General features: G+C 59.8%; 7 protein-coding genes across 7 annotated transcripts; 1 reads left to right on the forward strand and 6 right to left on the reverse strand.

Moving 5' to 3' along the window:
• Positions 1 to 1,005: 1,005 nt before the first annotated feature.
• Positions 1,006 to 2,272, reverse strand: A1Q1_08031 (uncharacterized protein; the record flags this gene model as incomplete). The annotated part of the gene is made up of 4 exons (XM_014326217.1): positions 1,006 to 1,586; positions 1,678 to 2,004; positions 2,154 to 2,173; positions 2,268 to 2,272. The coding sequence occupies 4 exons, from the start codon at positions 2,270 to 2,272 to the stop codon at positions 1,006 to 1,008; spliced, it is 933 nt and encodes a 310-aa protein (XP_014181692.1).
• A 377-nt stretch (positions 2,273 to 2,649) lies between these two features.
• A1Q1_08032 (uncharacterized protein) lies at positions 2,650 to 6,723 on the reverse strand (the record flags this gene model as incomplete). The annotated part of the gene is made up of 7 exons (XM_014326218.1): positions 2,650 to 2,886; positions 2,930 to 3,018; positions 3,231 to 5,597; positions 5,637 to 5,954; positions 6,003 to 6,269; positions 6,438 to 6,524; positions 6,663 to 6,723. The coding sequence occupies 7 exons, from the start codon at positions 6,721 to 6,723 to the stop codon at positions 2,650 to 2,652; spliced, it is 3,426 nt and encodes a 1,141-aa protein (XP_014181693.1).
• An 825-nt stretch (positions 6,724 to 7,548) lies between these two features.
• A1Q1_08033 (uncharacterized protein) lies at positions 7,549 to 9,466 on the forward strand (the record flags this gene model as incomplete). The annotated part of the gene is made up of 2 exons (XM_014326219.1): positions 7,549 to 7,569; positions 7,643 to 9,466. 2 exons carry the CDS (start codon positions 7,549 to 7,551, stop codon positions 9,464 to 9,466), a joined length of 1,845 nt encoding a protein of 614 aa, XP_014181694.1.
• A 417-nt stretch (positions 9,467 to 9,883) lies between these two features.
• A1Q1_08034 (uncharacterized protein) lies at positions 9,884 to 10,966 on the reverse strand (the record flags this gene model as incomplete). Its single annotated transcript, XM_014326220.1, has 1 exon — positions 9,884 to 10,966. One exon carries the CDS (start codon positions 10,964 to 10,966, stop codon positions 9,884 to 9,886), a length of 1,083 nt encoding a protein of 360 aa, XP_014181695.1.
• A 94-nt stretch (positions 10,967 to 11,060) lies between these two features.
• On the reverse strand, positions 11,061 to 12,032 carry A1Q1_08035 (uncharacterized protein; the record flags this gene model as incomplete). The annotated part of the gene is made up of 1 exon (XM_014326221.1): positions 11,061 to 12,032. One exon carries the CDS (start codon positions 12,030 to 12,032, stop codon positions 11,061 to 11,063), a length of 972 nt encoding a protein of 323 aa, XP_014181696.1.
• Positions 12,033 to 12,280: 248 nt separating this feature from the next.
• A1Q1_08036 (uncharacterized protein) lies at positions 12,281 to 13,255 on the reverse strand (the record flags this gene model as incomplete). The annotated part of the gene is made up of 1 exon (XM_014326222.1): positions 12,281 to 13,255. One exon carries the CDS (start codon positions 13,253 to 13,255, stop codon positions 12,281 to 12,283), a length of 975 nt encoding a protein of 324 aa, XP_014181697.1.
• A 257-nt stretch (positions 13,256 to 13,512) lies between these two features.
• Positions 13,513 to 14,439, reverse strand: A1Q1_08037 (uncharacterized protein; the record flags this gene model as incomplete). The annotated part of the gene is made up of 1 exon (XM_014326223.1): positions 13,513 to 14,439. The coding sequence occupies one exon, from the start codon at positions 14,437 to 14,439 to the stop codon at positions 13,513 to 13,515; it is 927 nt and encodes a 308-aa protein (XP_014181698.1).
• Positions 14,440 to 14,668: the final 229 nt, after the last annotated feature.

Here is a 14,668-nt window from a genome sequence, read left to right on the forward strand (position 1 = left end):
ACCCAGTCCTCGCCAGCGTACCGAGTGGAAGCGCCGAATCCGGACGCAAAGAGTCGTGCTGAGGAGCTGCGATTAGGTGCAGAGGAATACGCAGCTCACGCCTCACTGGCACTGTCATTAGCTAGATGACTACGCCGAAGCTCACTCGCCCCCAGTCCATCTGGTGAGCAGCCAACTAAGGATGCTGACATTAGCTCATATCGAAAACCCATAGCTTACGCCTCACGCCTTCGTCAAGCAAGGCTGGCTCTCGATTTCATCCGCTCTTTGCAGCTTACTCGGCGGCCAGTAGCCTCGGACGTTCTGTGTGGGCTCAAGTTGCTGATAGAGGGTGCCCTGCTTCGAGTACTCCGCTTGTATCAGCTTAGCAGAGCGGGCCGTCAAGCTCACCTCCAAGCCCGGTGTTGACTGAAGGTCAGCTTAGACCGTCCCACAACGAAGCTCACGTCCTGGGTATTATATGCAAGACTGGACTCAGCTCCACGCCACATTGTTAGCTTACTTGTCGATTACTACAAAGGCACTGTCGTGAGCTTCAAAGCCGTCTAAAACCAGCTCACCACCGGCTGATGAGCAAGCGATCTTCTTATTAGAGACAGGGTCTGAAGTCAGCTATCCCAGGACGCCTCCAAGCTGCCTACCGCCAGCTACTTGAGCTATCAGCTCGGAAGACCTGCTGTCAGCTGGCTCCGAGAAGCAAAGCTCACTGGCAGCTCAACCCCTTGCTTCCAAGCTGGATTGCGCAGTTCCGGCTGGCTTGCAGTTGAGGCCTTGGGTCAGTTGTTCGTTTGTAGCCGTAGTTCAACTAACGGCTCAATATGTGGCACGTGTACGTTGGGCTTCAGTTTGCGGCTTGAGATTATAGTGAGTATTGCGCCTCCTTGCTGCTGCTTCAAGTTGCTGTGAGTGATTGCGACTGCGCTTGCTGCTTCATGGCTGCTGAGCTTGATGCTTGCTGCGGTAAGCCGATCAAGCCAATCCAGGCCACTTGATGCATGTCTACTCTCATCGGCGGCGCTCCTCCCTGTCCCGGTCACGACGGTCACGATCACGACGGTCGTCGCGATCACGGTCGTCGCGATCACGGTCTCGACGATCAAAGCTCCTCTCCCTGTCTCCTCGGTCGCGGTCTCGCCTGTCGTCGCGATCCCGCTCCTCCCTCCGCCGCGGTGACCGTTCCCTCTCCCTGTCTCGCCTCGGACTCCTCTCCCTGTCTCTGCTCTTGCTGCCTCGATCCCTTTCCCTGTCCTTTCCGTCCCTCTCACGATCCCGGCTCTTGCCATCCCGCTCGCGTTCGCGCCTCGGGCTCGCGCTCCTGTGCCGCCGGGGACTGGTCGAGCGCTCGCCCTTATGCCTGTCTTCCCTCTCCCACTCCCTCATCTTCCTCTCCATCCTCTCCTCCTTCTTGGCGCGGAGGGCGGCGCGCTCCTCCTTCCTCTTCGCCTTCTCAGCCTTATACTTGGCCTTGGCCTCGGCGCGGGCCGCCTTGCGCTGCTCCTCGCGCAGGAAGGCGGTCATCGGGTCTTCCTCATCCATGTCGTCTTCGTCCTTGGGCTTGTCCTCATCTTCGGATTCGGGCTCGGAGTCTGAGGTCAGCTAAGGCGATCGGGTCCTAGAAGCGCAGCGCAATGGAGGAAGGTCGGTGCGGTGGAATGAATGCAATGTTGAGATACGTACCGGACATCAACGGCGGAAGAGCATTGTACTCGGCCTCCTGCGGTTTCTCATATTCGCCCTCCTCATTCCGCTTGCCAGGCTGCTTGTACCGGGCGTGGTCGACCTTGAGTTTCCGTCCCAGCACCTCGGCTCCGGACATGTTGTCGACCGCGAGCACCGTAGAGCGCTGGTCCATGTACATGACGAATCCAAAGCCGCGAGACGCGCCTGTCTCCTTGTCACGGGGCATGTTGATGTCGGCGATCTCACCCCATTGACTGAAGATCGTGATCACATCGCCTTCGGAAAGGTCGGGGTGCAGGCCACCAACGTAGATGTAGGCCGTGTCTGGGAGTCAGCTCGCACCACTACATGCAGCTATGTGATGAATAGCAACCAAGTGTAAGAGAACTAAACGTAGGAGGGAGAGTTCCAGGACGGGGGGCGGAGGAAGGCAGGAGGAATGAGGGAAGGAAGTGATCGGCGCGTCCACGTACCTTTGAACTCATCGTGCCAGCTGCCCTTCACGCCCAACTCGAGCTCGCGCTGGTTGATCTTGTTGATTTCTCGTATCGTGCTGGAGTTAGTTCAACTCCCGCAGACGAACTCACTTCATGGTGTCCCACGATTGCGCGTTCTTTGTCAACAATAACAAACGTCAGTTGCGTCAGAGAAGGGCTTGAACATTGCCGCCAGATGGTGAGGTTTCCCACGGTCACTCAACCTCCACCTCTGCACTATTACGTAACATTCCTTCAGTGAACGGGTCAGCACCAAAGGCAGTGAAGAGGCAGCAGTGAGAAGGATACTATCAATCACTCGCTAGCAGCGCGTTCGGGCTAAAAATCACATAGAGATACTTGTGCTAAACTATATATGCGTCCGTGCGTCGCTTTCACTACTCTACTTGCCATTACATGATCTTGCGTTGATGAGACCTGCGGCCAACAGGATCTGCTCGTGGGCCGCGGCTCGCGCTTCGCGCTCACTTGCCTAGTCGTCGGCGAAGATGTGGTCGACATCAGCCCAGCGCGCTTCCGGCGGCTTCTGACCCTGCTCCTCGCGCTCGGCCCAGAACTTGACCTCTCCATCGTCGGCGCGCTTCGGCTCCCAGAGACGCTCCGATGTGTCCGGCTCCGTGACGGCGGTGAACCACCTCGGCTCGTGGGGCGGGAGCTTGCCCTCGGCACGGAGACGGCGGGTCTCGCGCTGCTTCTCTTCGTTTGCGCTCTTCAGCCTGTTTGTCAGCTCGAGGCAAAGAATAAAAGCTTACATTTGGGCGCGGTCGTACTCCGCGTTCTCGAAGGCACGCTGGTCTGTACGCAGACGGCAGTCCGTGGGGCAGAGGTACTGCTCCAGGCCCTGCGGAATGTCGTTGAGCGTGATTGCGTACGGCGTCAGGTTAAACGGCGCCTTGGGCTTCTTCGTGTTCTTCCACAGAAGCATGTACTCGTCCGCGTCGGCGTCGACCTCCTGCGTCGCCGCGAGAGGCTTTGAGCCGACACCCGCGCGGCGAGCAATGAGCTGCGAGTCCCAGCCTGGCGTTAGTTACCGAACTGCGGGAGGAAACTTACGGCCCGCGATCTCCCACTGCTCCTTCCCGTGCGCATCGTCGACGCGGCCCTTGATCTGGAACGCGGTCGCGCCGCGACGGCCACGAGGCTTGAAAGTAAGAGTACACGTCTCGCCCGTGCGGTGGTTGGTGACGACAAGGTCGCCGTAGTGGTCGATGAGGGGGTTGCCCATGATAAAGTTGGACACGTTCGTGACGACCTTCTTCCATGAATAGTGCTCGACGACGTAGCCCTCGGGGTACTCGGGTCCGGCAGGGGGATACTCGAGGCCAGGCTTGACGAACTCCTTAGGGATGATGAGCTCCGCGTGCGCGACACCCGTCGGCCTGATCTCGAAGTACAGACCGGCAAAGTTGTTCTTGGCGTCAACCTCGCCGTAGTACTTCCAGGTAGGAGCCTCGCAGTAGCACGCGCTGATAGGCGGATGGTGCGACACCTGCTCAGACACGTAGCGGTAGCGGTTCGGGATGGCGTACTCGAACGTTTCGTTCAGCATCGGGTTGAAGGGCTTGGCGATACGGCCGATCGTGGACGAGTAGTTGGACATGGCGAAAGCAGCGACGAATGCGATACGCTTCAGCGAGTCCTCCTCCTTGGACGCGACCGTCAGACAGGTGTCGAACTCCATGTCCTCTTCCATGCGCTGCAGCATGGATGTGCACTCGTTGAAAGAAACGGGGAACGAGATCTTGGTGAGGTCCTTGCCGATGGACGACTTGAGAATGGACCAGAGCGAAACGGACGGGCGCTTGTCGTCGTCGATGGGGAGCTTGCTGCGGACGTGGTTGTACGGCTCGAGAGAGGGGCGAGCGAGGTACTCGGTGATGGTGTGAGGCTTTTTCACGACAGCGCCACCGTTCTCGGGGGCGACGGCAGCAGAAGTCGAAGGCGAGGGCTCAGGGGTCGAAACCTCGCGAGCCGCCGGGTCGACAATGGAGTCGTAAGCGCGAAGGTTGGGGATGGTGCCACTCTCGATCGCGTCGAAGAACTCGTCGTCATCGTCGTCCGAGTCATCAACCGAGGCAACAGCGTCGTGGAGCTCCTGGATCGACAGTGAGCGGCGCGACTGGCGAGACATCGAGTTGCGCATGCTGATGGACGAGGTGCGGTTGCCGGCGGCGGAGCGAACAGTGGCGGGGAGAACTCCAAACTCGACGTTCGTGGGCGACTTTGTACCCTCGCCCAGAGGACCAGCGCCGTGCTCAGACATGGGCGAGTCAACGAAGCCGGCGTCGGGCAAGGGCGAGCCAGGCTGGCTGGTGAGGTCGGCGAGCGCGGTGCGAGCCTGCTTAAGCGCACGACGCTTCTTCTCGTTATCCTTAGCCGCTTCCTGGAGCTGGCGATCCGTCTCGGCCTGCTGCTGCGCGACGGCGAGCAAGTTCTCCTCCCAGAGCTTGCGAGCCTGAACCTCGCGCTTGATGCGGTTGATGAGGTAGCGCTCGCGGTCGAGCGTCATGGTGTGACGGTTGCTGACGAGCTGGTTCACAATATTAAGCGACTCACGCAGCGTCTGCTTGACCTGCGATTGGCGCGAAGCGGCAGCCGACGCAGTCACGTCCGGGGTGCTCGGAGGCGTCACGATGGAGTCGACCAGCTGCCCCGTAAGCTCAAGCTGGGCCTTGAGGTTGAGCATGCTAAGCTCAAACTCGGACTCGTGCGGGAGAGTGCCGTCGTCCTGTGCCTCGTCGTCGTCGCCACCGGTCGACGAGTCAGCATCCAACACCTCGTCGCTACCGGTAGTGTTGCCGTCCGTCTCGCGCGGCTGCTTCGACCTGGTGAACTTGTTCTTGATGCGGCTCCGTCGCGAGCCCTTCTCGCTCTTGCCACTGAGACGGCTCATGACGGTCGCCGAGCGGTTCAGGCTCGGGTGCAGGAACTGGTCGGTCGGAGGAAGGTCGCTGAGAGTCGAACCCAGGGCGCGATCGGACGTGGGAGCGGCCGAGGGCGCAACACTTGTCGCGTAGACGGAGCGGGCATCCGAGCGGTCCGAAATGGCGGGCTTCAGCTGCTTGCGGCCCTTCTGGTAGAACTCGATGTTGAGCCTAATAGCCTGGATCCAGCGCGCGATCTCGCCGCGGAGGCTCGACTTGACGAGGATCTTGGGCACCGAGGTGGTAACAGCGGAGGAGACCTCGAAGCGGGTGCCGTCCTGCGAGGGCGAGAGGTACGCCGTCGCGAGCGCAATGGAACCACGGCATGCAATTTGCTCGTCCTCGCGGTTGCGGTAGTAGCTTAAGACACCGTTCTCGAGGACGAACCAGCGCGTCTGCCAGCCCTGGCGGTAGTTGACCCACTTGCTCAGGAAGCCCTTGAGGTCGGGTGGCCGTCCGTCGCTCTTCAGCTGCACGATCGTCTCCTGGTTGCTGACTGTGGGTTAGCTATCGCATCACGGATATGGTAGCTTACATTGCTTGAGGTACGCCCGAATGCGCTCGTCGGCGCCCTTGTCGCCCTCGAGAGCCCTGCGACCACGTCGGTCGCGGACGAAGACATCGGCGCCACGCTTGACCGCCATCTCGACAAGGCGTAAGTCGCGGCGGCGCGCGGCCTCATGCAGAAGCGAAGTGCCGGTACGGTCATCGAGGGCGTTCAGGTTGACGTTCTCAGCGCGAGGTTGGTCGAGGAACTTGACAATGTTATTGGCCTCCTCGGCGGAGGACAGGGGGCTCGCAACGTACGCGGCCAGCAGCGACATGTAACGGACCTGGAGAGCGGCGCGGGAGTCTGCCGTTAGCCGAGCACGTTTGCAGTTAGTGTGTCTCAGAAATTTACCTTCGATCAGGCCAGCGACCTCGGAGTTGCTGGCGCACTCCAGCGGCGAGCGGCCCCGGTCGTCCTTGATGGTGTCATCGATGCGGGGATCGTTGAGCAGCAGCTCCACTGGAAAGTCAGCTTCACCAAAAGCTCTCGTCAACTCACCAGCTTCCGGACGGCCGATCTCGGCAGCAACATGCAGCGCCGTGGCGGTTGTGTTGGGTCCGACTGGGAGGTTCGGGGAGGGCACGTTCGGCGAGGCAAGCACCTGCTGAATGATCGGCACTGCGTTGTCAGCTATAGTACACTACAAGTGGAGCTGCGAGATCGAGTGAGTCATTAGGGAGGCAGATCGAGACACTCCTCATGTTCGTGCGCACGCGTGACGCATGGCGTACGCGGCATGCGGCATGGGGCAGCTGTGTGCTGGTTCCCGCGCCCTTTCAGACTCACCGCTGGCAACGCGAACTGCCATGCCGAGCAGACGGCCGGGGCTGGCCTCGGGGTTGCTCGAGAGCTCGTCAATGTACGGCTGCACCTCTTGAGGGTTGCCGGAGCGAAGAGCAGACAGCAGGCGGAAGTTGTACAGCGCCGCGGTGGGAGCGGTTGCGGACAGCAGCGACGCCGCCGACGACGATGAGGCTGAGGGTCAGTTTCTAGAAGAGCAGCTCAACTCACGGTCGGCGGTGGTCATGCTGTTGTTGTCTGAACCGCGGTGGTTCTTGATCGAGGCGGCCATGGGGCTACCGTTGAAGTCGAACCGGATGAGGAAGTGTTAGGATTCAAGAGTTGACAAGTCGAGGGGGATAGGGGGTGTGAGGGTGGGAGTCGGAGGGGGAGTGTCTCGCTGGCAGATCTCTGGGCAGGAGCGACGGAGCGAGATCGATGCGAAGATTGCGAAGAGGAGGAGGAGAGTCGTGAGCGTGTGGAGAGTGAGTGCTGTGTCCTGTGACAGCACGTCGAGGAGAGGTGCACCGCGTGCCGGACTGTACCTGACGTACAGGATCCCCCCTTCTGCCCTCTGACGCGTATTAGACTGCTGTGCACGGCTACTAGTCCATTCATTACCGCCCTGACATCCTGATTACCTTCCTGTCTGAAGGGTGGACGAACCTTGTCCGGCCCTCAATTGCCTCCACGCGGGGGAACAAACACGTGACGAAGCCGCAACGACTGCGTCAATTACACCATGCTTCAACCTCCCCCTCTCGTTTTAGTCAGCTGTGCAGCGCAGTCTTGGCGCAGAAGAATGCAGTGCGACAATTCCATGTTCTGGAAACTACGTCTTATTATTCAGCGCAGGGCGAGCCTCTGTTATTATTTGGCGCCTCCCTTACCAGCGAGCCACTGTCGATCGTTGGGAAGTGGAGGTACGTCGCACTCGTGGGAGAGTCATGACCAAATTGCCCCCGCTTGAATGAGATTTGGGTGGCGAACGGCCTGCAGCGAGTCATAACCGGGCGATAACATTGCGGCTGGTCGTCTGCCCCTGCATGACTAACCAGAGTCTCGCTCTGGCCATCTCGTCTCTTGAGCTTCCCTCCAACGCAAAAAGCCCGCCAAGATGACATTCTCGGGCGCACTTGTGAGCTATGGCTGTCCGCACGAGCTGATCCCAGACCCTCACCGACCTCGACGACTTCCTCACCCCGTCACAGGCTTGTATCATCCCCGTCCGCTCCTCGAAACCGGCGGCTCCGGCGGGATCGAACAACGTAAGCTACTTCTGCTATGTTCAAGCTGACGCCCAGACGGAGATCCAAATCGGCGACGACAACACATACTATGAGGTCTCCACCGATGTCGCAGCCAGTCGACAGCAGCTCGCTAAGGCCGAGATCAACCTGAACGACTGTCTCGCCTGCAGCGGGTGTATCACTTCCACCGAGTCCCTGCTCATCACGATGCAGAGCCACGCCGAAGTCCTCACCTTCATCAAGGACAAGGACCCGCGGCGGCCAGTCCTCAGCATTGCTCCGCAGACCCTCGCCTCGCTCTCAGCCGCTTATGGCGGCTCGATCCCGCTCCTCACGCTCCTGAGGCGGATACGCTCCTTCCTCTCCTCGGAGGAGCGAGGCGGGTGGACAGTCCTCGACACGACGTTTGCGCGGCATCTCGCTCTCCGCCAGTCTGTGTCCGAGTTCCGATCTCGGCAACAGTCATCCAAGAACCTGCCCATGCTCGCCTCGGCGTGTCCGGGCTGGGTGTGCTACGCCGAAAAGGCGCAGGGCGACCTCCTCCCGCTCCTCTCCTCAACTCGCTCGCCACAAGCAATGCAAGGCGCGATCGTGAAGCGCCATTTGGCCGAGAAGTGGGGCAAGAAGGCAAACGAGGTGTACCACGTCACGGCGATGCCGTGCTACGACAAGAAGCTCGAGGCCTCGCGATCCGACTTTTACGACGACGTCGCCAAGACGAAGGAGACGGACTGTGTCCTGACCACAGGTGAACTGGACTTGCTCCTGTCCGAGCTTGGTTTCGATCCCTCAGCCCCCGTTCCGGGGGAGGATGACCCCGTCCCCCCCGCATCGGGCGACTATTCGCGCCCCGACGCCGGCTTCCCCGAACTCCTGACGCATCCTGGCTCCTCCTCTGGCTCCTACCTTATGGCTCTCCTCGTCTCCCTCGCGCAAGAACACCCCGACGCAACGCTGCACGTCCGGCGCCTGCGCAACTCGCCGGATAACGAAGAGTACTTCCTCGAGTCGGGCGGCCAGGTGCTCTTCAAGGGCGCGCGCTGCTATGGGTTCCGCAACCTGCAAAACCTGGTCCGGAAGGTGGGCAAGGAGTCTGGCCTCACCAAGACGAGGGCGGGGGGCAAGCTCGCTGCGGCGGTTGCGCGACGGCGCAAAGCGCGCACCGGCGCCGGAGAAATCAACACCCCCGCGACGCCGGCCCCGGGCACGCCAGAGCCGCACGACGTGGGCGACCTCGCTGCCGCAGCCCTCATCGCCGCGCGGGACGAGAGGAAGCTCGACTTTGTGGAAGTCATGGCGTGTCCTGGCGGATGTGTCAATGGAGGTGGACAGATGAAGCCGACAACACGCAAGGCGGAGAGGGACGCGGAGGGATACGAGCGTCCGCTCCCCGATGACGGCGTCGCGACGCAGCAGGCGTCGGTCCTCGTCTCCTCCGGCCTGGCGTCCGAGGACGGCATGCGGTGGAGCACCAAGGAGTGGGTCGCGGTCGTTGAGAGCAGGTACTGGGCCGGTCTGCCTACGCCTCCGTCTTCGCCGACGATCTCGCCTTCTAATCCCTCGACCACAGAGGGTGCGCCGAAGGGTAATGCCAAGGCGACCGTCTCGTTTGACGAAAGTCTGCCGACCATTCCCTCGCGGACAAAGGCGGCGGACCAGCTCGCTGACGAGGTCACTGAGAGTCTGAGGAGGCGGGATGGCAAGGCGACAACGGCCAGCTATAAGAAGGTAGAAGGCGATGTGCTGAGCCAGGGCGGGCTGACGCATGAGCAGGCCCAGTGGTAGAGGGAGGTAGGAGTGCATCTTGCATGTATCATCTAGAATCTAGCTGCAGAGGGGGGCATTCACGACAGGAAACCGAGAAACACGAGTGCATGGGCAGACTGACTACAGACACGAGCGGGATGGAGGGGGATATATGGGGGAGCTTGGGTGATGGAGTCGAGGGATGGAGTTGGGTGATGGACAGCGGCCGGGTGTTGGACGTGCTGGGTGTTGATGAATTGCGTCGATTGATGGACGATGTGGTAGGTGGATAGGTCGCTCTGTGGCGGAGTGTTCTACTAAGACAGGGTGATGGACGGAAAGGGAACGAACAACAGGTGAAACTTGGAGGACGGAATGATGGAACGAAGAGAACGTTGAGCGGGGGGTCTGTCCCGGGCCGTCGAGGAGGCGACCCGCGCCATCGTGTCGACCGGGCTAGTTCTCGGGGTATGCAATTGGGCCCGGGAATGTCTCGATACGGTACTGCTCCGCGCCGACCTCGGCGGCATACTCGCTCTGGCTGAGGTACCTCAGCTCTCCATCGCCCCTGCCCTGGATGTACGTCTGGAAGAGCTGCTTGAGAGCGGTGGTAAGATCCCCCAGTTCCTCGGGCAGATTCTCGGGCCTGTACGGGTCAAAGTCGAACCCAACGACCGTGGTGCGGATCCCGAGCATGTGCGCCGCCAGAATCAGGTCGCCGAGCACCCCGACGTGGCGACAGATGGGCGTAAGCAGGGCCGGACGCGGCCCGTGGCGTGAGCGGAGCCAGCGGCCGGCGTCAAAGTGAACCACCAGCTCGCCCGCAAAACGCAACATGTCGCGCATGGCCACCCAGCAGCTGCCCGTCCCGTCGCCGTTGCACCCGACGCGCTGCGTCGTCGTGCAGTGGTACACGAGCTTGTCGGTGCGGACGTCGCGCACGATGGTGTCGTTGAAGAGCACCACGCAGGCCGTGCGGTCGAACGTCGCCAATGTGTCAGTCCCCGAGAGCGCGGACAGAGCGGCGTGGCACCGGACCACGACGGTGGGGCGCACAAAGAGGAGCATCAGCATCACGGCCCGCGGGACGTCGTTGATGAACAGGTCCAGCACGCGCGTGTGCACGATGTACTGCGGGATTGGGGGCAGAGACGCAATGGACATCCGCTTCGTCGGCGCGTCGATGTTCACGAGGTCGCTGAACGAGCCCAGCACCGTGCGGTCGCCCGCGCGCAGGCTGTAGATCGTACGCCCGTTGCCGCCGGCGAACACCTGGCGCGACGTCACGCAGACGTGGTACGCAACACGACGGTCTGCGAGCTGGCGCCACTCTTGGTTGACGCGCATTGCAAGGAGAGCCGTGGGCGAGGCGGCCGAGAAGATGGCGTCGATGATGTGAGCGTAGTACGCTTGATCAATGAGCGGGCGCTGGTCAAACATCCTTGCTTGACGGATGAGAATATGTGCAGAGTCAACTGATGCCAGGTCAGAGGAGGTGAGTGTGTTGTGAGGTCCGCACCCGCTGTGTGTGGTTCGCATCGTGTGTCCATCAGAAGGAGTATAGACAGGAACCTCTGGACACACAGCTGCCCCTTCGCTTCGCCACCGCGACTGTCTTTGTGAGTCTCTCACTTCACACACCAGTTTTGAGACCCGGGCTAGCGATTGCGCCGTCGTTCGTGTCAATGTCGAACTGTGCATCACCGACTTCAGCGCGGTACTCTTCCAGCGTCAGGAAGCGCGGGCCGACTGGGTGAGGGCTTGTGTTGAAGTAACCAAGCTTGCGATACTCGATGTGCTCCAAGACGCGGTCCTTGACGCTACCGACGTCAGGGTGCTGCGCCTCAAAGTCGGAAAAGTCAAAGTTGACGACTGTCGTTGGAATGCCGTGGAGGTACCCGGTGAGGATGAGATCGATGATGAGTCCCATTTGACGGCACAGCAACACCTTACGGGGATAGTTGATCCGCGGGCGCGAAGAATGCATGATCCACGGGTGGATAACCAGTGTGAGGCTCAGCATGTCACCGAGGCACATCCAGTCGAGGCTTGGCGACTCCATTCCCCTTTTCCTCAAGTGAAGGACGAGCTTCTTCGGCCCCAGCATCCTGTTCAATCGATACTTCGCGAAGTACGACATCTCTTCATAACCTCCCATGTCTTTTGAGAGGATCACCACGCGGGAGCGCGCGGGAACGTTAAGGTGGCTCAAGTCACATGCACTGGTGCAGCGGTACGTAGCGCTGGAGGGTACGTGCTGAAGGAGCCGCGCCACACCCGATGTGAACTTTAGAAGATTAAGATCGATCACCTCAGTCGAGGAGAGGAAGGACGGGAGGACAGTGCCGTCGACATCGTCCAGACAAGTACTTGTGTAGCGGCCGATAGGCTCATTCTCAGTGGACACCAGGTGATAGGTGATACTCTGCGGTAGTTCCATCGACTCCGTGTCGACGACACAGATATGATGCGCCAACTGGTGTTCGGCGCGGCGTCGCCACTGCCTGTTGACGCGGAGTGCGAGCAGTGCAGCCGACGATGCGTGGGCGAAGATCGAGTCCACGATGTGAGGAAAGAAGTCGGCGTCGATGATCACGTTCGGCATGAGGTAGGCAGCTCGAGCTGTTCGGTTGTGAGGAAGTGGGTGAAGGCAACAAGTGCGTTGGTACGCCCCTCACGCCAGTTCCCTCCGAAGTTCCAGAACGATATACGCCCCTCTAGCCTCTAGGCCCTGGGGCGCTGGAAGCTGTGCACTGTGACGCCTTATCCGGCACGGTCTGTGCAGGTGTGTCCTCGACTTCTGCAAGCGAGAGCGGAAACACAATGCATGCTATCAGGTCACAGCCTGATTGTCTACTGGTACGAAAGATGGGGCGGCCAGAGCCTTCCCTCGTTGGTGTCGATCTGGAAGAGCTCTTCGCCGACTTCGGCACGATATTCGTCGAGCGACAGGAAGCGGACTGGAGTGTAAACTGAAGCGACGGGGTGGGACGTGTATCCTCTCTTCGTGAACTCGATCCTGTCGAGAAGCGCCTCCTTTACACTCTCATAGTTGTAGGCTGCTTGGTGGGCGTTATCGAGCCTCCTGCAGGCAAGGTTCACCACAGTCACGGGAACGTTCCTCACGTACGCGAGCACGACAAAGTCCGCAAGGAAGCCTATCTCAAACACGACCAAGTCCGTGACAGAGTAGGGCTCGAAAGAGTATTGCGTTGACTGCTTGGGTTGAAGTATGAGCGTAAGGCCATCCAGATCGCCAATGCTGTCACGAATGTCGAGAAAGTGTGAGGCTTCGGCTCTCCCCTTGCTTCTCACATGAAGGACCACGTGCTTCCGACCCGGGATACGATGTAGACGATAGCGGCCGAACAGGTCATCGTCACTGTAGAGCGAGTCGTCCTTGCAGAACAACACCACTCGACGAGCGCGGGGTATAAAGCCCGAAGTTGCATTGATGGGACAGCATTTGTGAGAGCGAAGTACCACCTCCGTCGAACAGTGGGTGAGAATAGGGGCAACCTTCTTGTCAACCTTTGGGACATGGAGGTCCACGATGACAGCGGAAGAGAGGAAGCTAGGTGCCGAGGCGCCGGGAGAGCCGGTCTTGAGGGCTCCGAGGATGTCTCCTTCGGGCGATTGAATAACTGAGGTTTTGCGAGGCAGCGATTCAGTGTCTGCAACTGTCTCAGCGACACAGATGTGGTAGGCGAGCTTCCTTTCCGCCCGTCGCCGCCACTCCCGGTTGACTCGGAGTGTGAGCAGTGCCGGCCCCGACGCATGGGCGAAGATTTCGTCGATGACGTGAGGGAAGAACTTCGCGTCTATCATGACTTGAGAGGCGTGGTGGATGCTGCTGAGTGATGGTTTGAAAGGATTGCGTTAAGTCGAGAACGTCCTCAAAGCTCCTCCACACTGTACGCCTTGCGCCCCGATCTTCGTCTGACTCAACCACTGCACGTGGTCTGCATACTATCCTACAACTATCAACAACTGAGTCGTTATAAGCATTTGGCTAACGAAAAGCTGCCCTTGTTCATATCCATTGCACCTTCTTGCTCCCACATGGTTGCGTGTTTCCGTCGCGTTCATGTGGCAGCCTGGAGGGATGGACGCATGATCGGTCCTTCCACCGTTTCGATTCTGAATTGTGCGGTACCCACTTCGGTGCGATACTCGCTCATCGAAAGACACCGGACATTGAGTGCTGTAGAGCCCTTGCAAAGAGGCTCGAATTCGGGCCGGAGCCGTGAGATCTCGTCCAGCACCTGAGTCTGGATGCTGCCCACTTCTGGGTGGCGGTCTTCAAAGTCCGGAAAGTTGAGGTTGACGATCGTCACAGGCGCGCCGTGCACGTATCCAAGCATGGCGAGGTCGATGAGCAGACCCAGTTGGAATGTAAGCAGAGGCCGCGTAGAGTCCAAGCGGTCCGGGTGCATGATCAGAGTAAGGCTGGTGACGCTACCGAGATTGAATTTAAGAGCCTCCTTCCTCGAGTCCATACCCTTATCAGTCAAGTGGATAACCAGCTTCTTCGGCTTCTGCAAATTGCCCAGTCCATATTCGAGAAAGTAGGAGATCGAGTGATACCCGTACACATCACGAGCGAACAGCACCAAACATGACGGCTCGGGCGTTCGGGAATCGCACAGTCGAGAAAGGTCGCAACGGTTGTGGCAGCGAAACGTCGTATGAGGAGGACAGTGCCGGAGCATTTGGAAGGTATGATAGTTGAGCCAGCGGGTACGGAGGTCGACCACAGACGTTGCAGCAAGGAATCTCGGATTGATAGAAGTGATAGGTGTCGGCCAGTTCCACAATGCGGTCTTCTTCGCCCTTTGAATTGCGTAGTGTCCTGGGTGGTCCGGGGAGCTGCTGACGATGACATGGTATGGGAGCTGAGCTTCCGCACGCCGACACCAAGCCTTGTTGACGCGGAGCGCCAGAAGCGACTTCAGGGGCGCGTAAGCGAAGATTTCGTCGATGATGTGGGGGAAAAAGGCGGCGTCCAACATCACTGGTGTTGAGTGTGGTGGTAAAGGAGAAGGGTGAGATGTCAACAAGGTTACGTCACCCAGCGAACAGATGAGTGAGCACTACGCCCTCCCTCCACCTTCAATGCCTGTGCAATGTGCAACGCCCCCTCAAACTAGCAGTACACCGTTAGGACCAGAATGCATACAGGAGAGTGCATGAAGCTGGGGTAGAGCCTACCACGGCTGCGCTGACCCCTATGCATTCGCG

This window comes from Trichosporon asahii, assembly GCF_000293215.1.
Source record: "Trichosporon asahii var. asahii CBS 2479 unplaced genomic scaffold scaffold00018, whole genome shotgun sequence".
Lineage (NCBI taxonomy): Eukaryota > Fungi > Basidiomycota > Tremellomycetes > Trichosporonales > Trichosporonaceae > Trichosporon > Trichosporon asahii.